The sequence below is a fragment of the Triplophysa rosa genome, linkage group LG2, assembly GCF_024868665.1.
Source record: "Triplophysa rosa linkage group LG2, Trosa_1v2, whole genome shotgun sequence".
Lineage (NCBI taxonomy): Eukaryota > Metazoa > Chordata > Actinopteri > Cypriniformes > Nemacheilidae > Triplophysa > Triplophysa rosa.
In genome coordinates, this window is record NC_079891.1 from 3,827,518 (window position 1) to 3,852,609 (window position 25,092).

Sequence of the window (25,092 nt, forward strand, 5' to 3'; positions counted from 1 at the left end):
GTAAAACTCAAAGTGGGTGAGAGATGAAAAATGTCAACAATGAAAGCAAACTAAACAAAACAAATAAGAATGAATTTATTGACTTGAAATATTTATTATTCTCAGAGTCTCATTTAAAATAAATAATGGTATGATAAAGGAAGCAAAATGACCAAGAATGGAAAGTAGGCCTAGTTAAAAAAAGTGACCAACATCCTTACAATCTTTTAGTCAATATAAAAAAACACATAATATACAAAACTGCAATTAAAAGTGAACAAATGCAGCAATGTGTAGACGACTAACATCTAGTATTTGGAAACAGTAGTATGTCAATTTACTCTACTCTGCATTAATAGTGTTTACCAGACGAGTACCTTCGACTAACCATCAACAAAATCCAAAGCGAAACGGTTTTAGTAAAGCCCTTTAAAATTCTACCCCATCTACACACGAGCCAAACAGTTAAAGTGCATGTGCAACACGCGATTGATCTCCACACCAAATGAGGCTTGCGTGAGTGTTCTCGACAGCGTTGACACTTCGTTCTCCGAGGAATGTTTTCAACCCTTGGTAAATAACTACACAGCGACAGCACAGGAAGTAACCGATTATGAATATATTAAATACTGTCATTCGAAACGTTTACTCTTCATAACAGAGCATGCTGCTCATCTGCATGAAAGCTCCAGTGCCGACATCAACATGGTTACATTGCATGAAAATAAAGCACTAAAACATTATAAGTGCACCATAGTACAGACTCGTCCAGCAGAGAGGTCACTATCGTTCGGGAGAACAGGAGAACATCGATCCAGGTCTGTTAAGAGTTTACAAAAACTGGGCTACAGCTCATGTGCTCATTTAAAAGCGCTGAATAAATAGACAGTACCCATGAAGGCCAACAGTACGTGCACTCGGGAGTAGCACGTTTGAGACAAAATAAAAAAGGGTGATTGAAAGGCATGTCAGCTATTTTTTTACATTGATTCGAGTTCCTCAAAAGGCAGCAGAAGTTTTTTTTTCAAGACGTGACCCTCGCGAAAAAGGGAGAAAATAAGCGAATAACGAACAATCACGAGGAAAGCTCTTTGTCTAAATGAGCGAATCAGTGCTAAACCAATAAATACTTCAAGTGACGAAAAACGAATCGTGTAAAAATGCCACGGATTGCGGATGAAGTACATCAACCCAAAACACATTCAAATGAAGTGCACGTCGACGACTCGCTTGTCCAGACGGTCACTCGTGTGCGATGACCCCGCCGCTTTCACTTGACGCTCTTTTTTGGCACCGCTGGTCTTTTGGCCTGCCACAGGTGGTTGTGAATGGTCAGCGCATCCACGCTGACAGACACAGTCTTGGCGGGGATTACAGTGAACTGCTTGCGGTCCGAGCTGTACTTGTAGAGTTTGTCTATCATCTTTTTAGTGATGCTCTTGGGCCCTGTACCGGTGAGCTTGTGAATGTCCTCCGTGTCCGGGAAATAAGAATAAAGCGCTCGAAACTGGCAGCCGCCGTCACGGAACAGAATCATCAGGTGGTTGGATTCGCACTTCTCCAGTATCTAAAGGATAAATGAGGCAGATTATTCAGTTTAGTTGATATGGATCTCTTCTAACAACGTGATTTAAATATACAGCCGTGGAAAAAGTGAAGAGACCATTTCGAAATTATTTTCAGTTTTTTTGAATGTACTATTTCTAGGTATGCGTTTAGGTAAAATGATCATTTTTGTTTCGGTCTGTGAACTACTAACAATATTTCTCCCAAATTTCAAATAAAACCATTGTTTCTATTTGCATTTATTTGCAGAAAGTGAAAACTAGAGAAACAGTAAAGCAAATAAATCTGTTCACACACCTCAAGAATGGAGTTCTTCTGCGGCTCATTCACTTTTCCTGCTAAACAGCAATGAGAGATGGCGTTGTGGATTATCGGCTTGTTGGATTTTGCACTCGGCTCCTTGAAAAGCTTCGGACCTACAGTGATAAAAATAAAGTCAAAATAATCTATATGAGAACTAGAGGAGAAATAAAGCCAACCACACAATGAATGACTCAGGAAATATCATTTGATGTCTGGTTAGGGCCGTTTTCTTTCTCTGAGCCATACATAGAGCTCACAGGAGTACTGGAATTCTCTAATAAAGTAAATCTCTACAGTACAACATCTTAAGTTATAGATCCAAATCGTCTTACCTTACATGGTTAAGAGTTCATGCAGTAACATCATATTTCGTGTCAGTGATCAATGATTTACATTTATTTATTCACCACTTATACCAAAGTGAATTACAAATGAGAGAGCATTTAATGTGCGTGTTATAAGAATAAAGCAACCATAGTATTATAGTTATTACGATGGATCTTAGCACTAGGGATGTAACGATTCACCATGAGCCGGTTGAAAATCGGTTATAATGAGTGACGATTCAAATCGGTTGAGGTGTGAACTGAATCGCAATACATTTTTTGAACAGCAGGGGCCGCTATTTTCACTGCAAATCTAAACGTGGACATGCTGATATTTCTTAAATGCAAAAAAATCCAAGAAAAGCTCAGACAGTATTAGTATGTTTATATTAAAGAGACTTTTTCTATTATTAATTTGTTATAAAATTGCAGTTTAGTTTTGTTATTTGAAATAAAACATTATTTTATTATACAAAGAAACGTGAAGCATTTAAGAAATAATGCAAGGGAAGTTGCTCATTTCTAATTTGTTTCAACTCATTTTGTAAAAATAAATCGTGAGTAAATCGTGAATAAATCACATCGTGAGATCAGAATCGTGACTCGCATCGCATCGTAAGCTGAGTGAATCATTACATCCTTACTTAGCACTTAAGAGCTTTTCTACGAGCGATTTTCCGAATGTTCTTCATCGTTTCACGTGCGTTTCCCAACAATGCACATAACGCGATCGCACGTAGCAGTGCTTTAAGTGCTACTTACGAGTCGCTATCCGTTTGTCAGATGTCACCTTATACAATGGCTCGTTTTTGTAGCACGCGCTTGTTTTCGAAATGTTTAGGCTAATTATTTTCACCAGATGTGCATGTGGTAGGTGAATATTGTTTAATGTTGCTTAACAATACTTTTTCTATGTGCATATAGGACTTATCTACTGTAATTGTCTAATGTATTTAGCACGTTCTAGGGAAAATAAAAAAAGTTAAAATCAAAAGTAAAAAAATGCTGTACGTGTTTGTTGAACCACACTTTTGGGTGGTGTGGAGGTGGCAATTTCAAGTTAAGTTTTTATTAGGGCCTATGTATTATCTAGCTTTCTAGCTCCAAACAAAATGTTTATTATACACATACATTACCAGCACTTTATTAATAATAAGCACAAAGTGGGTTCATTATGAATATGAACCTTTCAATTAGAGAACGATAAAGGGAAGAGCTAATCAGCAAATCAGGCATTCAGTTTCATTAAGTATTGCCTTCTGCAGTTGTTGGAACATATGATAGGCAGCGTGTAATTTATAAGGTTTGTAACAGTCTGAAAACCTTTAATCACATGGTTCCTCTAAATAATTATAGGATAGTTCACAATAGACTCAAAGAAGAAATCACGGCTGCACTCGGCTACAGCAGCAGGAGAAAGACAAAGACACTGACAATCACCAAGTAAGCATTTTGACCATTTCTCTTTTAAACACAACATTTTTACTTTGCATAAAATATGGAGTAACTTTAATACAGCGATCCAGCAACAAACATGCATCCCTTGTTACCAACAACTTGTCCATACTATATATATTTTTGTATGTTGTATGTTCAGTCATTTAATTTTTATTGTACTGTGTTTTTTATTCATTTAGTTTTGTAATATAAAAGATTTAAACAAACAAAAAAACGAAATAAATAAAAACATGATAAGTCACATATAGGCATGTTTAAGTTTAAGCGCAATTCTCCGGTTGTCCTGCAGGTGACCTCACAAATCCGTCTTCTTACGATGCACTTAGGGCTTTACGATTTTCGAGTGATACTTAAGTTACGATGCTTTTGGGAAACAGACCGTAATATTAAGATCACTCGTACGATCGTTTTTACGATCAATTTAGGCTTACGATGCTTTTGGGAAACGCAGCCCAGATCGTTAACATAAACAGAAGTACTTGTACACTGACCGCATAATGCATAAACATTTGATTTTGTTTTATGCATTATAGATTTTGAATAACACTGCCCTATTGCTTATGTCTGAATAAAAAAACAAATCAATAAAAATACATGACGCGGTCAATAAGCAAGCAAACATAAAAACTGCCCTTTAACCTTGAACTCTCGGAAACTCCACTGCTGTCTGCTGGGATATAAACTGATGTGCGCCTTTATAAACCAGTGCACACGGTTGAGAAAACCAGCCTGCTGCTGCTGATGTAAACACAGAATGTTGCCCTGGCGCTGAGGAATCTCGAACAGTATAAATAATTCACTAATGCTTACCACCAAGCGGCAGTCCATCTACTGTACAATCTCAAACACAAACCAGGTTTATTTTCTCCCCCCAGATTGGAAAGTGAAAGATCTCGCCTGTATATTCCGCCATGGATGTGGATGTAATGGAAGACGCAGTGGAACCGTTGTCCCAATCCCTCTCTGTAGTGCGACTGGAGTGGCGACTGAAGCCTGGAAATGACTCCACTGACTCCCCTCTGGAAACAAGCAGTCACATTAAAGCGTATTGACACAGTTGGAGGTCAGTCGAGTGGAACAGAAACTAATTAAAGCGATGCACACATCAGGACACACCCTATTGGACAGTGGGAGGGACTTACCGTTGAGATCCCGCCCCTCCTGAGTTGACGCTGTCTGGTTCAGTGGTGGCCACAGAGGCCAGAGACAGATTCGAACCAGACTTGGCACTGATGAGATTCTCATCTGGTGAAGAACACAGCTTCACAGCTACAAAGACACAATGATGTTAACCATTTGAAAGAATTTCCAGGAAAAAACGTGAAATAGTTTTTATGGCTGAACACTTACTGGCAGCAGGGCTTCTGGGAAGCGTGACGTTCGAGGGCTCATCCTTCAGCACAGACTTGGGCCTTTGCTTTTTAGGTTTGAGCTTGGGTTTGGGCTGTTCTTGCTCCTCAAATATCTCTTGCTGTTTCCGTCTCAGATATTCCTGTTTGATCAACTCTCTCCTGGCTTTCTCCTCCTCTTTTCTCGTTCTGTCCTCTTCAGCTTTCCGTCTGGAATTAGGAAACAAAACAGATGAGATGGAGCGAAACCTTGTGTTTAGTCTAACAACAGCGCTGATGGAGAACACGTCAGTTGTAGTTCATACCTGGCTTCATCTCTTTTAAGTTCACTTTCGACCTCGAGCTGTTGTTTGCGAAAACGAGCTTCTTCTGCTTTCCTCTGTTGTTTTAGCAGAAATGCCGCTCGCTTTTTGGCCAGTTCATCCTCTGCCTTCTGCTCGTCCTGCAAACATATCAGGACAAATGTACAATTCAATGTAAACATTTACATTTATGCATTTGGCAGACACTTTTACATTACACAGATGACTTACATTGCATTATACTATACATTTGTTCCTGAGTATCTGCAAACCCTGCGATCGAACCCATGACCATGGCATTGTTAGCGCCATGTTCTAACCACTGAGCTACAGGAAAACCACGAACAAACTTTTTTTCCCCATAAGACTGCATAAGAGCTCTTTCCACATTTTTAAACAAATTGTGTAGTCCGAAGGGACTATAAGGGACAACTGAATAAATTATTCGTGAATCGTTTATTTTAAATAAATAATCATAATAATTACTATTATTATACAAACAAACAAGCATGAACGATCTGTTAATATTTCAAATATAAACTATTTACATATTTATAAAATAATATAACTACACAAATTAAATAATATTCATTATTTATTACTGTCATGTATAATTTAATACTATAAAAATAAAAACAAATAATAATTTTAATTATAAACAAATTATGAAAATAATAATAATTATTATTATTATACAAACAAGCATCAATTATCTGTTAATATTTAAAATATAAATTTACAAAATTATAAAATACAATAAACATGTTATTACGACAAACAATATTAATTATAAATTATGCATGTACAATTCAATATAATAATAAAAATAAAATATAATAATAAAAATAAAAACAAAAATTTTAATGAAACTATAAACAACAATAATAATAATTGTTATATTATGATTATTATTTTAGGATTATTATTATACAAACAAACAAGCATGAATTATCTGGTAATATTTAAAATGTAAATTATTTGCAAATAATAAAATAATATAAACATTTTAATACAAATAAAATAATATTTATTATTTGTGTATAATTTTATATTATAAAAGTAAAAACAAAACATACTTTGACTTGATTTCTGAATTTACTATTGAAAATGATTTTGGTAAACTAGAATAGGTTGAGGTTGTTTAAAACTCCAACACCAGGTGGAAGCTATAGTCATAGTACTAATAAAATCTAAAAGTCTAAAGTGAAATGTTAACAATTTTGGCATAACAACACTGCAATCCATGTTCCTTTAAAGATAAATGCTTGTCAATAGCACCCACCTTGAAAAAAAAGCCCATGCCAGGTTTCTTGTCCCCGTCAGCTTCATCACCAGTGACATCCAATACGGTGGAACTTTCATCTTCAGAACTGGCAGCCAAGTCAGACAAGTCCACTTCAATAAGATTGACCTTCCCCCTATACAGGTCCTCCGAGACATTGCCCGCTGGCCCATGATCAAACGTAGCCTCAGGGTCTCTTGATGATATTGATTCGTCAAAAGTGACCCCAAGTGCTACAGAACTCGGTTCTCTAGATACCGTCCTCAAGTTAGCTTCATCGTTAAGGTGGAATGTAGTGTTTTTCTGATTCCCTTTGTCTTTGTTTAAAGAGCTTTGTCTCCAATCCTCGGATTCTGCTTTGGGGGTCCTGCCCCCTTGAATGGACCTGGGACTGTCGGTAGGTGTGGGAGTGGAGCTCTTCTGCCCTTTACCATATTCTTTAACCAGCAACAGTTCAGAAGGTTTGGAACGGGATCGTGCCGAACTAAGTTTGGGCGGTTTTCGTATCACGGGGCTGCCGCTCGGCTCGACGAAATGTACAGGAGCTCTGACCCTCGGTTCACTACTTTGGTCACCGTTTGGTGCTGAAGCAGCCCCCAATGGAGACTGTAGGTTCTGCTTCATGATCAATTCCTGCTGGAGCGAAAGCTGCATCATCTGTTGCTGAATGTTACCTATAGCCTCGTTCAGCAGCTCAATAGATCGGTTGCACTCATTCATATCGATTTCCTCATCCGTATCTAAGGCACTAGGGGAAACCGTCCCGCCACCCGCCCATTCAAGAGAAGCCTTCACTGGCTCTTCGGCCTTTTTGTGCCCATCTCTCAAAGCATCAACACAGGAGTCGTCTTTTGATGACTTCTCTTCATTCATTTTTTCACCTTCTCTCACACAGTACTCGGACTTCGCAGGCTGAGGGAGAGTGTCGCTCTTCCCTTTTTTCACTATGTGCAGGAACGCCGCCTTCCCAAGCTTAAGCCGTTTTCTTGCCGTCAAGACCTCCATCTTTTTCTTCTGGGATTCAATTGCACGTCGCTTTTCTTCCAGCTGCATGTGAAGCTGAACAAGTTCGGAGGCCAGCATGTTAGTGCCGTCCTTGCTCTGGGATGTAGGGCTCTGTTCCCTCTTCATCCTACAGAATGTCAAAGAAAGGGGGCAACTCTCAGAGCCGTCTGGTGTGGTCCGCTGTGAGCTGCTGGCGCTGGAGCGGATGTCTTGGTTGCTACCAAACCTCTGCATTTTGCGTTCTGCAAAACTAGTCATGCGGATGCTGCCGCTGGCCACGCTACTGACTTGGGATTGCTGACCTGGGCTGGAACACCTGCTGCCACCGTCCTTGTCCTCGTGTTCTTTCACGTTCATGTCTTCACGCAGTTTGGCGGACTCCTCGTCCTCCTCACCTAACTGTTTCTTGTCTGGATGGAGCTCTTTGGTGAGTTCCGCATCCTGCTCTTCGATCGTCTCCACGGTTTCTATATCAGATCCTGTGTGTAAGTCCCAAGCTTGGACAGGCCTCTTGTCCTCAGGCACAGATTGGTGAAGGTAAAACCCGGGTAAGCGCTCAGCAGACGGCTCAACGCTACTAGTCACCAGTGGTCTGAAAGCTTGCGAGGCTGGAGGCACGAATTCACTGGATTTGGGTTCAATAGTCGTGTCAAACTCAGAGCTGGTGTTGGGGGTAAAGGTTCGGTTAAGGGTGTTTGGAGGTCTCCGCCTGGAAGATGAATTGAGGCTGTCTCCTCCCGCAGCTCTCCGAGCATACCCTCGCTGCCGCACTTCTCCATACTCTTCCTCTTTATTTAGGCAAATGGTCTTCTCTTTCGCTGGTCTGAGAACTGCAGGCATCAGAGGTTCCAGGAAAAAACTGGCAGTTTGGGAATCAGAGGATGACTCTTCCGGTCTTCCCCAAATGCCTGTTTTAGCACCAGGGGTGGCACTCTGGCACTCTGGGTCCTCAGAGTTTGTCAGGGTGATGTCATTCTTAGATGACTCTGCCCTGGCAATAGCTACCAGCTCGTTCTCTTCATCCATGTTTACATTGCCCAATAGACTATGACCATTGACCCGTCTAACACTGGCCTGACTCGAATGGATCTGGTGTTTGGGTGTGACAGTGGAGGCCAGACTGTCCTCACTGATGGAGCAAGTCATGCTAACGCTGTCGCCTGAGGCCAAGTCAGCATCACTGTCCGCAGCAGAGTGGAGAACATATCGGTTTAGCTGTGACAGTGGCCTGATTACAAAGACAAGGGAAGCATTATCAGACCAAATATAAACTGCTTTCTTGAATGAAGTGTTTTGATATTTATTAACAGTGTAGTACCTCTGCCTTTTATCTGACCAAGCCATGGATCCTCTGGCGTGACCTTCTTGCGTAAAAGAGTTGGAGCGATTTCTACAAGCTTTTAAGAAAAAGCACAAGACAGAGAATTTTATATCCTGGTTTCTATGGTAGTCACACTATAAATGACAGAAAAGTGCTGCGATGACAACTCGCATCTAAACACACTTCACCTAAACAAAAATCAGAAGAAAAAAGGAAGAATATTCTCATTAGCTTAATGATTACGTTTGTTATATTTATACATCTTTGTTGTTTTCAATCATGATTCTGATAAGAAACTCATTACTGTGATAGTAATTTCTCATACTTTAAAACTGTAAAAAAGTATAATGCAATGTTTTTATTATTTAAATAAGCACCATGCTGAAAAAACAATAGAGCCCTGCCCAAAACACAATACAAATTGTATTTGTTTTACTGGTTATAATAATGGGAATTGTGTTTTTTTAAATGGAAACTACGTATAATAGTGTCTATAGGGTATGTGATGGATTCTATTGGTGGAATTTTAAATCCTACAGGAATAATGCCCAAAACACACTACAAAAAGAAATGCTGTAGCAGTATTAATGAAAAAAGCTAATGGTTGATAATGTTTTTTAATGGAAACCATTCGAATTTCTGTGATGGTTTCTATTGGGTTTCTATGTTTTTTTCAGCAGGGCATATACTTCCATGGTATATACTTATTTTACAAAAAGTAGAAGTTTTTTTGCATTAAGGTAGTGAGAATTGCTATAAAACATGTCAATGAAAGAAAAACTGAGCAAAATAGTTTTCTTTAACGTACGGTGAAAAGCAGGGCTCGCCATTAAGCTTGTCGGCTTGTCCGGGACAAGAGAATGTTTTGTATGGGCAAGTGAAAGAGAATTTTACTTGCCCGACCGGACAAGTAACTTAAAAAAAAAAAATAGGCGCATTAGACAGAGCTGGGTGTTTGTGTGAATTGCGTTTGTTGTGGTTGTGCTTGTTTGTGTGTGACAATAATCAATGGCGCAGCACATTGAGTCCATATATCTAGATGCGGAACCCTGTTATTTGAATATGTCATCTGACTGTTCTGCGTGTCTGAGTGAATGAGGTGCACAGATTAACATACTAGTACTACACGAGTAATGGTCGAGGATTTGTGTGTCTGCACTGTATGTGGATATAAACACATGAACTTCATCTCCAGAGTTTCTCTGAGAGTTTATAAAGCATTTAACTGTTTGAGTACTGCTTTCGTCAAGCACACTAATACTCAAGCGTCTTCCCGACGACCAGTCAAAATAAAAGTCCCATTAACTTGAAAACTCAGACAAAAAAATACTGCAGTATTTGCTAAAGGAAATTGTAGTACCCTTGTAGTAAATTGATACTGTAGTAAACACTGTAGTATACTAAAGTAAGGTTCAAAAACACTATAGTATCCAGGAGTTTTACTGCAGTTTACTATAGTAAATAACACTATAGCGTACTACAGTAATTTATGTGGACAAATATACCTCTATTGTATAGTAAAAAAAGAAATGCACAGAACTTAGAAAAAATAAAACAAATTTAGGTAAACTATAAATGATATGGCCCTAATTTATCCATCTGTATGTAACTTTAATGTCATTTGTCAGTTACCTGCCTATTCATGTGATGAACAAGTGATGAACACTCGCATATTTTTTTCATGCTACAACTATTTGGCCTCATTATTACTGCTTGCCTTTGTTATAGCAATCTTGGAGAGTATTAACACATTTAGGTGGCCGCAGCGGCTTAATGTCAAGCCCTGAAATATCTGTGCAAACTGCCCAATCGAAAATTAAAATTATGAATTTTCTTCAATGTAACCCACCACATTAAAACAATCGGTATGTTCTCATTCTAATGGCAAAGCAAGTTTTACCCGAGTTCTCGTCCCCCGACTGAGTCTTCTTCTGTCTTTGTCTCAATGGCAAAAGTGGATGAGAGGGGCTGAAGCTGGAACTCCCCTTATTACTAAAACAACAAGCAGAGCACACAGTTGGCAAACCACCAGCGCACAGAATTAGGGCCAATGATCCATCCAGCCAAAATCTAATCGTAACTGACACCATGCATTTTCCATGTGGCTGGACAAATATGGACAAGCAGCTTTGCACAGTAAAGGATGTCCATGACATGCTGCAGTTATAAAGCAGATATAAAGTAATGCCTTTGATATCAGAGTAACTTGTGTATGTTTTAGCCTGTGGAAAAAAGGGCAAGGCAGTGCCGTCCCATCTGAGAATGTGGACAAACACACAACATGAACAGGCAAAAAAATATGATTCAAATGTGAATCACAGACATGCCAGCGCCTATTTGAAAACAAAAGTCCAAATATGGAAGAGTATGATCATTCGTTTCATTCCTTGTGTGCCAAATTACTGTGCAATGAAAAGTGTAAAAGTGACATAGGACATGGTACAACAAAGCGTATATTTTAAGCAAGCTTTCGTTTTTAATGCAAACAGCATTCACATCTGATACAAGCAGTTAGACTACATTGCTGCAAGACAGTTTCAAACACAGAAAGAGACAAACCATGAAGCACTTACAGAGGCTCAGATTCTTCAGGATGCAGGAAGTACCTGTTACAAACTTCCGGGCTGTTCTGGACAGGAAGAGGGGGATCAGCTGCACCAGGAGACACCAGAAAGCTACGTTTGGTGGCGTTGGAGATGGGCACAGCAGGCCTGGCGCTCTTGGGCTGTGTCATTGCTCTTGCTGAAATAAGAATGTTAATACGTAACTCACATTATTAATACAAAAGCCTCTAAATAGAAGGAAAGTGGAAACTGATCATGGTTTGTTGCTAAATCTCAAGCCAAGTATAACCAGAACATATCCAACAATCCACAATCAGACACTTTGTCAATGCGACAGCCAAAACATTCCTCACCATCTTTAAATTCTTGAACGTCACGTGGTTGGACAAACTCAGGTTTGACTATTTCAAACCACCAGAAGAGCTCCGCAATAAACACCATGACATTGTGCTGCGGGACGAATTCAAAGACGTGAGTATCCCAAAAAGAACCACATGAAAATCAAGAACCTTATGAGATGCATAATGAATACCACACCTTGAGCACAGGAGGTGCGTACAACATGTCCTCCAAAGTCAAATAGAAGCATTTGTTGAGGTACTCAATGGCAAACTCCTTCAGCAGCTGGATGTTATAAAGGCTGTCTGCTATTGAGGTCACCTCTTTCAAGCAGATATCTGCAAATCACATAAAAGAGAAGGTTGGCAAACACGCTTTCCTCAGGCATTCAAGGTTTTGACATTCATGAGCGCTTAACAAAGGGCTGAATCCAAATGTGGTCAATACTTGCCTGAGAGTTGAAATATCATGAAAATAAACAAAGCCATTATGAGCTCAGGAGAACAAAGGAGCCACAGCAGGCGAAAACAAAAATAAAAATCAGGTACAAATGTGTTTATTTCTCGAAATGTGTATGTATGCATTTTTGTTGTTGATGACCCAACTGGGATACAGAACTTTTTAACTTTAAAAGTTGACAAAGTTAAAACGTTTTTCAGCCCAAGAAGATTTTTTTTGTCGTACCATCAAGCTTCATCAGGTCTGGGCAGTAGTAGTGGACTATGGTCAGTAGGGCAGCACCATCACACACGTCCCGGATCAGATCCTCCAGCAGGGGGAAATATGGCAGCTGTCTACCTGAGGCGTGATCCCGCCGATAGCGTACCTGAAAGTGGCAAACCAAAGAAATCAAACCGTCAGTCATGCTGTAATTCAGAAAGTTACTTTCGGTATGTGGCACTGTTATCCTCCACGCCAAAGTGAATGGGGACTGGGGCTGTTGTGGTCCAAAATTTGATACAAGTGTAATACAAGTTATAATACAACTATGCACTATAATACAAGTCTCCAGAAAAGACAAAAATAATTCAAATGTGTGCAGATAAATGTTAAAACTTGTGTCAGTCCCCATTCACTTTCGTTTTATGGAAGCAGCTCAAAACCTATCCTAAACTTCTTTATTGCTCTACAGAAAAAAATGATACAAGTTTGATGAGAGTGAGTCAATGACTGAATTTTGATGAACTGTTCCTTTAAGAGACACCACGGAACAGTGAATGGCCACAACATGTTTAACACAACAAACAAGAACTAGGGACACACGTCTTAGGATCAGAGCGACAAACACTAAAACAATGAGTCTATGCAACATGGTTGCATAACATAAAAGCAAAACCTGAAAGACAATATACAAAAGCCCTCTACACAGCTAGGATTGAAGGTTGTCCGTTCAATTGTGCAAAGATGGGTCACTGTTTATCAAAATCTTGGCCATGAACAGTACAGCAGAAAAGTACGAAAGGGGCCTGATGTATAAACATTGCAATTTTCCATGCACAACAAAATCTTAGCGTACGCACAGTTGCAGAATGAAATCCATTAAAAGTTATACACACGAGGCCCCAAGAACGGTCATCCATTTCCTACACAGAGGTCATGAAAGTTAGACATGTACAGATAAAAGAGCAGAATGGAGAGTGAGGACGTTTGTGCTACTCGTGAATATTCGCTTTTTTAGTTTTAGTATCAACCTGGCACACAAGTACCAGACCCTTTGACATCCCTTCTCTGCAGACCCCAGCATGCAATGGGCCAGGGCAAAAATTAAGATGAGGGACAGACTAAACAAGAAACAGACAAATGGAAATGACTGCCATAGCACAGAAATGAGGAAAGCTGAGGGAAAAATGTGCTCGCACAAATGCGCTCAGCATCATGTGTTCGAAGGGTGAAAGGCAGACATTTTGGTGCGATTACAAGGTAGCACGAGCCACCGCTACAGAAGCGTGTCCCGGTGTGCTCTGATCAGTTAAAAGCGTGACCCGAGCGGTGATGGTGTGCGTTCAGATCGACACATACTCGTGCAGTGGAGATGAACTCACTCACAGCCAACTTACAGGTACTAGTTTCCAATACCATTTTGAGGGAGACTATCCGAGTAGCGAGGGAGGAGGTTAGAGGGAGAGAGACGGGGAGAGGAGCAGAGGGGATGTAAAGTCAGGGAGGAAAAGAGCAGACAGATGTGACCCTGCTATGAGGTTAGAGGAGAAATTGGAGTGATGCCACTGAAGATATAACATCATTGCCATAATGAGTGTTAACGTTGACCTTAAGGGGTCAATTTGGGGACAAATGAATAAGGCAACAAGCCCTTACTGACTACTCTACAGATCCAAGAGCAATAATGTCACGGGAAAACATTCCTTAAACAATATAATATGTAAATTGTAATGTAAATATAATATATACAAGATAGATGGTGCTTTTAATGATGCAGTTACAGCATCCACCACCAGGGGCTGACTGCTAACCAAACAAACTTTGACTCTTTTTTTCCTGGACACATCTGACGTAATGCAATTTGTCCGGTTGTAATGGGATTCCCTGAGGCAAATGTTAACACTAAGTGCAAAAAGAAACTGAGAATTAAGAGTTTTTACAATGCTTGCGGAAAACACATTGTGGAGTATATGTGGTACCTTCTGGTGACTGGGGGATTCCAGCAGATGTTGCTTTGATTTGTGTTCCTTCTCTGTGATCTCTCTCATTTTCAGGTTCACCTGTAATATATATAACGATATAAACTGATTAAAAACAGAAATTTAGCGGCATCTAGCCGTGAGGTTGAGAATTGCAACCAACAGCTCACTTCACCGCTTCCTTTCGAAGCACTACGGTGGCTGACACAGGACCAAGATGACTAAGACTAAGGAAATAACGCATTTACGAAACGCACTCTGTAGTGCAGTTTGTCCGTTTAGGGCTACTGTAGAAACAACATGGCGAATTCCATGTAAGGGACCCCGCAGTGTGTGTATGTAGCTAGAAATAGCTCATTCTAATGTAATAAAAACATATCACTTCATTATGCAAGGTCTTTATACAACTCTGAACACAGTTATGGATATCATATTGCATTTCTGTCAATAGATCTTCAAAAAAATGACACACTGGTCCTTTAAAGTACTGGCAGAAGTCTCCACGCTAGCATGTATGAACACATTCTACCTTGACGCTGTAAAGGGCTGATCGTGCCCCTACATCAATGGAAAAATATGAATAGACAGAACATGAATAGCGATACTCAATGTTTATTCCATATTAACCTTTGCTAGGCTGTGTGTTCCATTCAACTTGCATTCAAGTTCAAAGGCAGGTTAAGCCATTAAGATTAGTATTGATACACCATGAACTGTTCAAAACTAAACACCAGGCCGCGCATTCATGAAAAACCTTGGCGCAAAGAGTTGTTCCTAGTGACAAAATTCTAAGAAAATTCGTAGAAATGCGGGCGTTTCCCCTTAAAATGACAGAAAAGATCCTAGTAAAGATAAAAGTAATTCATAAAGCATCTTAACCCTTAAAAGAGCTCTTAAGGTCCAAAATTTTAGGAGTAGCGAGGAGGACTTTTAAGAGACTTGAGAGTTTCTTTAGCAGCAGAGAAAATGGACGAAACACGAAAAGTGAGAAGAAATGTGTTGCAATGCATGACAATTTCCATATTACTCTGATGGTTTATCTGATTTTTTATTAGATCGTGCAGGGTTCATGTTTGTGACCGATCCTATTAGAGACACGCTAACATCTCCAAGACACCGCAGACATAGAAGAAATCGCTACATTAACATATTTAGCAATTGGAGAAATGCAGCTATGCAGCAGAGACGATTTGGAGAACAATTACAGCACTTACAGAAACTTATTGTGTCACTGTTCATTTTCTATCAAATATGTTGACATTAACAGCATGGTAAATAAAAAAAAATAAAGAATATATATATATATATAGTGTGTGTGCGCGTTTGTGTGTGTCCGCTTTCGTGTGTGTGCGTGATGTGCAATTTCAAACTAATGACCCTATACTTAAAAGCGCTCTTTTTTCCTTATTGGACAGCCAACCAACCAATCATAGTCTTTAAAAGACTGTGTCATACATATCAACGGGGTCAGCCCCGCCTCCTCACTAAGATAAAAGTTTTTGTCTTTTCCTTGCTCAGAATTTCTCACAGATTGGTCCCGAATCGTTTTTAAGCTAAGACTCCTACGTAGAAGTTAAATGAAGCTAAATGAAGAGATTTCTTAAGAGGATTCTTAGAACATTATGTTGACTTGACTGAGGTCCACACACCTTGTTGATCCAGAAGACCATAGCATCCTCGAGGTCAAAGGGCAGCTCCTTAGAGGCACTAAATGTGGAGAACCGCTTCACGCAGCTCACAACCTTCTCGATGCTGATCATCTCCACGGTGTACGCCATCATCAAAGCATCGATCATGGGAATATGAGAACTCTTTAGTGCACAACAGAGGAGAGAACAATGTCACTCACAGAGTGTTATAATTCAGCATTGAGCAAGACATCCAAGAATATTTTACCCCCCATGATGGATTTGCCAATCACAACAGACCAATCAGAGCATTTCGGAAAGAGTGACAGCCTGTTTTCTGAGAATCAAGATGAAATATGTGAAATATAAAACATTTTTTGATACCACACAGGAGACGGGAGATCTGAGAAGACCGCTCAGATGATGTAGGATAACAAAATATTTGGTCCTTCTCATGAAATGTAAAACATTCCACTTTGAGGCAAAATGCTGGTCACAGCCCTGAGCACGACCTCATCACTTACAGATTTCATCCAGGAATAAACCATTACAAAATACACTTCCCACCCTCAGTTCCTTTATTCAGTCTTGTTGCGAGACTTAATCGGTTACCACAGCAACCGCAACACCAGTAAACCTTGCTTGTTCATACGAGTCGATGATACACATCGGCAAAATCTTAGCCGATGAGTCTCTGTTTTCTCAGATTAGTACGCACGTCAGACATGTAAAAGCCTGCAGATTGTACTGTGATGGATCAGAAACAGAGGAAGTGTGCTCCCTAGGAAACATATCAAACAACACCGGGCTCTGGATTCTATGCAAAAACACTTGGCTATAAATAAACACAGAAAACCATTTAGATGTACAGGCACTTGAACAAAAGTCAAAAATGTGCGAAATCAACATGCTGTTTCATAATGGCTTTCAAGGCACTAGACTAAACAAACCAGTTTAACTTCAGTGACGGATTACTGGCTATGCAAACTGCATACTATGTGTACTATTTCCGCAATATATGTATACTGTGTGCACAAAAGTAAGTGATCGAACAGGAAGACATTAAACCTTCATGGCACAAGAGATTGAAGAGGCTGCCCAGAGGCCAGTATGCAAATCAGTCACATTAGATGAAGCCATACGACTGTACATATAGCTAGCGTGTGTGTTGAAACAAAATGTAGTTTGAGCCCAACACTGATGCCACTACACAAGTTGAAAAGAAAACACATTTCTCGCATTAAGCTGCACCTATGTATCACAAAACCATTCGTTCCATCTAACAGGTTTGTGTGGATCAGAGCGCACTAAGCTCTGTACAGGGTGTGACTGGACTCCACTATACGGATTTGCATGTGAAGTGATAAAAGCACGAGTGGGTGGACAATGCTGATTCACAGACATTCACTGCTTCAAACAATCCCGCTGCGAATCAATGAAATCCACTCGGCTCTGTGCTACTGATTTACTGCTTCAACTCGATGTTTGGACAGGTTAATGCGGCGGCTGGGCATGAAGGGAAAGAGAAAAATAAAGAGCTGGATATGCCTGCCCATGCCCGGCAGGACAAAGGCAACAATACCAGCTTTCTCCTGACGGTGAATTCAGAGATCTATAACAGCAAGACAAAAGATAAACCACAGCTTCCATGTCGCTTTGTATCTCTATTTACACTGTTAGTGGACACAGCAGAAATACGTACAAAAGAACAAACAATACTACTGTACGGCTTACCCCTATACTGTACTGCCTATCTGTTAGGCTAAAAAAACTAGTACAACATTCCATTAAACACAGTACCCCATTAAAACACATTTACCTTGCATCGCCTCAATATTCTGGATTTTTTAAATATATTAATATTTATTATATTAATAAATATGTAAAAAGACGAACTTTCCTCTAGATATCCAATGCATACAGAAAATGGACATTCTCTACAAAGTTAACGGTGTCAAAAATGGCAAAGACACGATGAACGCAGCTCACCATTTTAATTGGCTGGCAGGTCAGATCAGCGTCCGAGACAGGCGTGTCATCTCCTTCCATGACATAGATGCCTTTGCGAGACAGTGCCTGGATGACTGATAGGTGGGACTGCAGGGAGGCCGCTTGGTCTCCTTTAAGAACGAGGGCGCACACGCGACAGTACAGCTCACAGGACAACAGCAAGCGGATCACGGGAGGCTTGATGTGCTCCTGCTCGTACTGGTCCGTGTAGAAAGGGTCTCGCAGGTCCTCTGGGATGTGATCTGTCAGGGAACGAAAACAAAACAGAGATGAGTAGTTGAAGTAGTATAACGCTGGCTTATTTAAGGATATTCTGATACTTTGATGTGGCTCAGGTCCTTCTTCCAAAGAACCATTAATAATGCTGCTAACTGGTAATATTATGCAAAAACGCAGGCACTTACACTTTTTTAAGATATGATCAAATGAACAGTAATGGATGCATTAGGTATATCTGCTGTGATAGCAGAATAAAAGATAAATACAAAACGCTATTATACGTAAAACAAAAAACTTGATGTTTTGTCTGGATTGGACATCTGGGGAAAACCACCAGCACAACATGCAATCAGTTCGTGAGCTGTTGCTTTGTTTCCAAAATACCTCTAGACAATAGAGTGATGGTGTGAAAAGCCCTGCAGATCTCCTGCGCAGCACTGGCAACTGAGGTTTGGCTGCAACCATACGGCTCAAACACAGGAGGGTAAAGGCCAGACGTGCCACAGTCCGGACAGCCATTGCTCCATCCACACGCGACGCAAATACACACATATATATTCACACCGGCTGTACCAGTGTGTCCCAGGAGTATCGTATCAATAAATGTAATGACACTGGGTCCAATCATCCATCACGCATACACACCTGCCCCCTGCGCTATCCACGTGGAGCCGTCTGCTTTGTTACAAACCTGTCTGCCACATGCACGGGTTGTTTAAAGACTTGTGAGCATTTTTTATTTTAATCAAGCAGATATGAGGCATTAATCCTAATGTATGTGAAAACGATGGCTGCTTTCTGTCTGACACGAGTAATCAATAATAAACACAAGGATGCGTATTCACAGCTGCAACAATGAACAAACACCACAACATTTTGCTAAAAGATTTGTTAATTGTATTCAAAAAATGAATACATTATAAACCTCAATTAAAGTGCTAAAAAAAGAGGAAAGCGAATGACGTAATAGTCTAAAGTATTTATTAATTTTTTAAGTTGTTTTTATAAAACATAAATTGGACATCCAAAGCATTGTAAAGCGCAACGCAAGCTAAACAGACCCTCAAAACCGGGCCATTCCTGAGAATAAATAGGCACATGGGTTTCATCATTCAGGCCAATTACCAGACCAAAACCACTCGGATTAAAGCAATATTTTTTGGATAATATGGGCCATGGAGGAAAAAGAGGACAAAGCACTTCATGCCAACAGTGGGACGGCAAAACCTCACATCAAGCTCAAATCACAGAAAGTCACAAATCTGACACCTACAGTATGATTACACAATAAACCAAATAAAGCCCATATTTACATGATATGTTATTATTAGCAGGCATTGTTGTTGTATTGTATTGTATTGCATTGTCACTGTATGTGACACACCCTGCAACGACAGAGGGACTGATAATAAAACATTCAATAGCAGCGAGACCGTTTCCGTGTTTCAGCCAAGGATGATGGCAGACCGGGGTAACATGTTGTGAATGAATCCTCCAATAGAAACTCTTTCCTCTGTCACCAGTCCTACAAGAATGATATGCTTATAAGATCTTTTGTTTTTCCTTCATTTGAGTACCGAGCAATAGCGCTGTCAAGGGGTCGAAAAAGTGAAAAAAATTCCCACCCATAAAGTTTGATCACATATTGCTGTGCTCATATGTAATAGTCATTAGTGACTGGTACGAGGTCAGAGGCTAAAAATACACCAAGAGCAAACATGAGCATTGCTTTTCCATATTCAGGTATTCAGAAGTGGGACACATGGGTTTTTCCAATGACCGACACTTATATCTAGAGGTCAAGATGGCCAATGACCACTATAATGCTAATAGTTAAGATGGCCGATGACCACTATAATGCTAATAGTTTTAATGCGATTTATTGCCAGCAAACAAACCAACACACTCAAATTAAATGAACATCTGTTTGACACACTGTGTACTCAGTTTACTAATAATACCAAAGAGGCAGTATTAATAGAGAAAGTCTGAATAGGAGAAAAGGGGAGATCGGACCCATAATAATCCTTATTAGAGTAGAGTTAGAGTTTTCCCCCATTGAAAACGGGTCAAAATGTGAGTTATTCTGGGGAAATCTGTATTGTTGTTCTTTATGCACATTATAAACAGACAAACGAATGCTTGCCTTTAGAATTAAGATGATGCACAGTGCAAGGTAAAACATAACGTTTTAACACTGAAATGAGTAACAAATGCTTGTGGAGGTGGTGCAGACAGAAAGTACTCCACATGTGCTGACAGGGAATTAGGAAAACCCTTTCCTGTTCATCCACAACACTTCAGTTGTGCAAGCTCTGCAGATGAAACAAATGCTTTTGATCCTGACTGTCAAATAGCACATCAGTGTATTCATTCAGACGCTCTCGCAACCAGAACAACCACACTGAAAAAAACCTACAAGTGGACGCTTACCTCATTAAAACAGAATAAACGCGATTAATCACAGCCAGAATAAAAGTTTGTGTTTGCATAATAAATGTCCATGTACTGTGCATATCAATTTTGTATTTATAAAACAAACACATACATGTATACATTTAAGTAAAAAATAAAAAAATATATAAATGAATATAGACTTATATAATTGTAATTATTGGTAAATATAAATAAATACATGCAAATCTTTTCTAAATATGCATACATGTATGTGTTTATAAATACAAAATTAATATGCACAGTACATGGACATTTATTATGCAAACATAAACTTTTATTCTGGATGCGATTAATCGCGTTTCGTTTGACGGACCATGTATTTAGCGATTGACTGTGTTGATTAAGTTATATATTAAACTTTGTTTATAAACCAAATAACTTTGTAGAAATTGCATGGCACCACAAAAAAACTTGTTCTTTAAGAGTGCTCGTACATGTAGTCACAGCCATTGTACCTTGCCAACATCATTGTTCTGGTCAAGTACCAAGGTAATACTATTTTTGTGTCAGATATGTACTAATGCATTATTTTGTTTTTTGTGTATCACGGAAATATCATGTTTTGTTTGTAAATTCAACCTGTATTTTGGCCATTGTACCTGAACATGGTTTCTCCAAACACCATAGTAATGCCATCTGATGCCACCTAACCACCCATTGTAACAAACTGTCTTGTTTTAAGTGAGTTTGTAAATAAATTGGTTAACACATCTGTGAGGCATCGTTCATAAATAAAACTTACCGAAACCGAAGGCTTTGGCGAACAGCCATCGCAGATTTGCCGCTATTTTCGCCCGGGCTGAATCATACATCTCCAGCGGCACGATCTCGAGCATCTCGCCCGCCGCCTCCATCTTTCTGCGGGCGCTATCAGCGCCCAGCTCCGCTTCCATCCTACCACCACCGTCTGCAAACACACAAACAAAGACACACCATCACTTTTCCAACCATTTAGCGGCTCTCACGCGAGAGAACGGTGTGCCAAACGTTCAGTGAACCATAAGCAGTTACTCATTTCCATTTGCGTCCAAGCTAGCTTCATATTAGCCGTCATGGGTACCTTTAATTCCAGTAGTGTCCTTCCAAATGTCTGGTGATTATATTAACTAACGTAAGCCACAAGTAGAACTATATGTTATACAATCCATTGAGAAAAGCAAACCTAGCCGTCTAAATCCTGACTAAACAAGATAAGCTACCTTGGTTTCCATACAGAGTGACTAACGTTAGCTAACCATCACCTGGAGAGCTAATAAAGAGCAGACACCGTTTAATTCATGTGCGAACACTTACATTGAAGAACGGTTGTAACCATCTGTAAACGATACTGTGCTAACCACAAACTGCTTTGCATGTTTTGACTAGCTGCTAACTGCTAATGCTGCTTTAATGGGACCAGGGCTAGTAAACCGCAGCTAAACAACAGAGCCTTTGTCACCAATTAATTCAAATAGCAACATTTACCGCCACGTACCGTCTGGGTAATCTATCAGTAATCCACTCTGGTGAATCTGCAGGAGGGAAATGAAAGAAGAAGGTAAAAGGCTCCGGTGGAAATCATGAGGCCACGTTCAGTCCGAGCAGATAGATAGACAGGAGTGTGTCAGTGTGAGTCCCAGCCGTCACTACTGCAACTGCACACACCAGTATCACCAACAAACACTGTAAATTGCATTCAGCTCAAAATATCATCATTTATCTGTCATGAGTTATACAACGTAAAATAATATTCTAAGACGAATGAGAAATCTCTTTTTTTCTCAATTGCATTACGTACGAAATATTTTCTTTATTTATTCGTATGCACAATAGCCTATATCATCGAGCATATCGATATCAGCCAATACATTTTCTTTTTTAATATTATTTATTACAACACCAGGCCGGTATTTTAAAGGGATAGTTTACCACAAAAGAATATTTCAGTATTTACTCATCATTATATATAATTGCAAACCTCTATGACTTTCTTCTTTAGAAGACAAAAGAAGATATTTAAAATAAATAGCAAGTTGTTCACTATATTTGTTTGCTTTTTGTTTTAGGTAAAATGCATATCAGTATTTCTCAGCCAGTTATCGTTATTTTTTTTGTTTGTTTGTTTTATTTGACATTTCGGTGTCATTGAGTGGAACAAAATGTTTCTCACGGTCTGGTGGTGCACCCACAAACAGGACACCAAGGGCATTATTTAGTTTACAAATCTTTATTTTTGTTATCTTAAGTTGTAATAGAAAGTAAATTATTTATTTGCAGATACCTAAATATACAATATTTTCCCCAGAATTGTTTTGCATGCAAATTGTTTAATATCAACAGTACACATAATTATGCAGTTCATTTTCATATTGTCATTTCAGAAAGTTTTAGAATGTTCTTCCTCTCTCCAAAATTTGTCACTACCGAAACACAATAATATTTAATTTAATAAGAATGATTCTATTGACCTATTAAGATTTTGTTTAAATCTACACAAATATATTTTTGCTATTTTTAAAAAATGTTTTCACTAGTAAATCAATAACAGTTACAATTTTAACAATATTTCAGATGTAATTTGTGAGGTTTGTTGTATTTTGAACGCAATCTTTCTTTATAAAAGGCATAAAATTTATCCTACTGATTTCAAAGTTAAGGATTCATTAGATTATATATACATTGAACCGTACAGTATCAAAACATCTTAGTTGATATTTTAATATACTTTTATTTTGAAAAAACATCCATGTTTCGGTCGTGACAGACACATTTTCAGCAGTGTTGGCAATGTTTTAGTAGTGACCACAATATTTACATTTACATTCATGCATTTGGCAGACGCTTTTATCCAAAGCGACTTACATTGCATTATATTATACATTTGTATCTAAGTATGTGCAATCCCTGGGATCGAACCCATGACCTTGGCGTCGCTAGCATCATGCTCTAACCAATGAGCTACAGGTATGTAGCTACAATATGTAACATTCACAGCTGAATCAAACTATCAACATTTTATGTTAATACGAATAACTAACTATGTTGCACATATGCAGCCAGCACATATAGAAGACACACATCTGACGGTAAATATCTAATAGAAAACCTACAGCTCTTGTACTATCTCACTACTAAAACATACTAAAATACTAATCATTTGCATAAATGTACTGACTTTTGTTTATTTCCCCAAATAAATTATTTTTCCCTTTTTCTCACTACTGAAACAATTTTTGTCAATACCGAAACAATGATACCCAGTGATACGTTTCGGTCGTGACTGTTTTGGTAGTGACAAATTTTGAATACTTTTGAGCCTAGCTCAAAGATGCTAATCAGCAAGCACAGTTCTGAACAGATGTACACACATAAAAGCTAAACGCCCCAAAAAGTTTGCTTAATTGCAGAAAAAAGATGTTTGGTAGTGACATTCCTTAGCGTTGCACACAGATTTTTAGACTTCTGAACAGATTTACTTCAAGTTAATAAGAACTATCTACTCACCATGTAGATATTGGAGAGAGGGACACAGAAATTATTCTTGATAAAAAAATGTAGGGGTGTGGCTAAAATCAGTCTCAGCCAATGGCATACACTGTTTCGGTAGTGAAATGAAAATGCGGGACACATTTTCTCCACATTAAGTTTAATCATTTAAAAATGAAATATAAAATAAATATTTTTTTTTAACTTTACTTTTTTTTAAAACACTTTTTTCAACAACAAAAATTATTTTAATAGTATTGACATACGTTGAAATTTAGGGGTTTGGGTTCGGGACAGCCACCTCCCAATTGAAAGTACCCAATAAATTATGATTTTATATAAATTAAGCTTACTGATATTTTAAATATTATTGTGGGTTTCTATAGAGAATAGAAGGATCTTGGTAAACAATTTAGATTTGAAAACTTTTTTTAAATATGTTTTATTGATGTGGGACAGCAGTTTGCTCAAATTCTGTAGAATAGCCCATATAAAAGTATGAAAGAGGTGTAGACCTATTTAAAACTTTTGAAATGTTTGTGATGAGGGACTTTTCACAAACATCGAGTCATTTGGATGCACTGCTGGGCAAAAAGGTTACCCTTTTACCTTCAAATGTTCCTTCTTATTCTCTTCAGATGTCTCTTCAGATGACTAAATTTAGCGGAATTCATTACAAAATAATGACGAAATTGTGATTTGCCTTCACATAGTTCATAAACTGAATATAGCAGTTGACAAAGAAAAATGAAGGTTTTCTTATTCAGCAGAAAACAACGATGTGAAATGAACTCAAAAAAGTGCCAGTAAGGCTGCACACATGTAAGCCTGCTGTGTTTAGTTCATACAAATGTTGGTAATAGTTGACAGTTTAGTCATG

The 25,092-nt window shown here is 38.9% G+C and overlaps 1 protein-coding gene across 4 annotated transcripts; it reads right to left on the bottom strand.

Moving 5' to 3' along the window:
- Window positions 1-109: 109 nt before the first annotated feature.
- On the bottom strand, window positions 110-22,365 carry camsap1b (calmodulin regulated spectrin-associated protein 1b). Of its 4 annotated transcripts, none has more exons than XM_057323295.1 (19): window positions 22,222-22,365; window positions 21,490-21,654; window positions 18,051-18,313; window positions 16,083-16,244; window positions 14,434-14,514; window positions 13,852-13,884; window positions 12,479-12,620; window positions 11,993-12,132; window positions 11,809-11,905; window positions 11,498-11,633; window positions 10,792-10,883; window positions 8,889-8,967; window positions 6,566-8,798; window positions 5,287-5,423; window positions 4,983-5,191; window positions 4,775-4,901; window positions 4,530-4,651; window positions 1,843-1,961; window positions 110-1,546 (listed from the first exon to the last, which is right to left on the bottom strand). In XM_057323295.1, exons 2-19 carry the CDS (start codon window positions 21,638-21,640, stop codon window positions 1,250-1,252), a joined length of 4,620 nt encoding a protein of 1,539 aa, XP_057179278.1. In that variant the 5' UTR covers window positions 21,641-21,654; window positions 22,222-22,365; the 3' UTR covers window positions 110-1,249. The 4 variants fall into 4 exon arrangements, with proteins under 4 accessions (XP_057179278.1, XP_057179261.1, XP_057179269.1 ...); XM_057323278.1 differs by having other exon boundaries at window positions 11,465-11,633; XM_057323286.1 differs by lacking the exon at window positions 22,222-22,365 and adding an exon at window positions 21,808-22,006 and having other exon boundaries at window positions 11,465-11,633.
- Window positions 22,366-25,092: the final 2,727 nt, after the last annotated feature.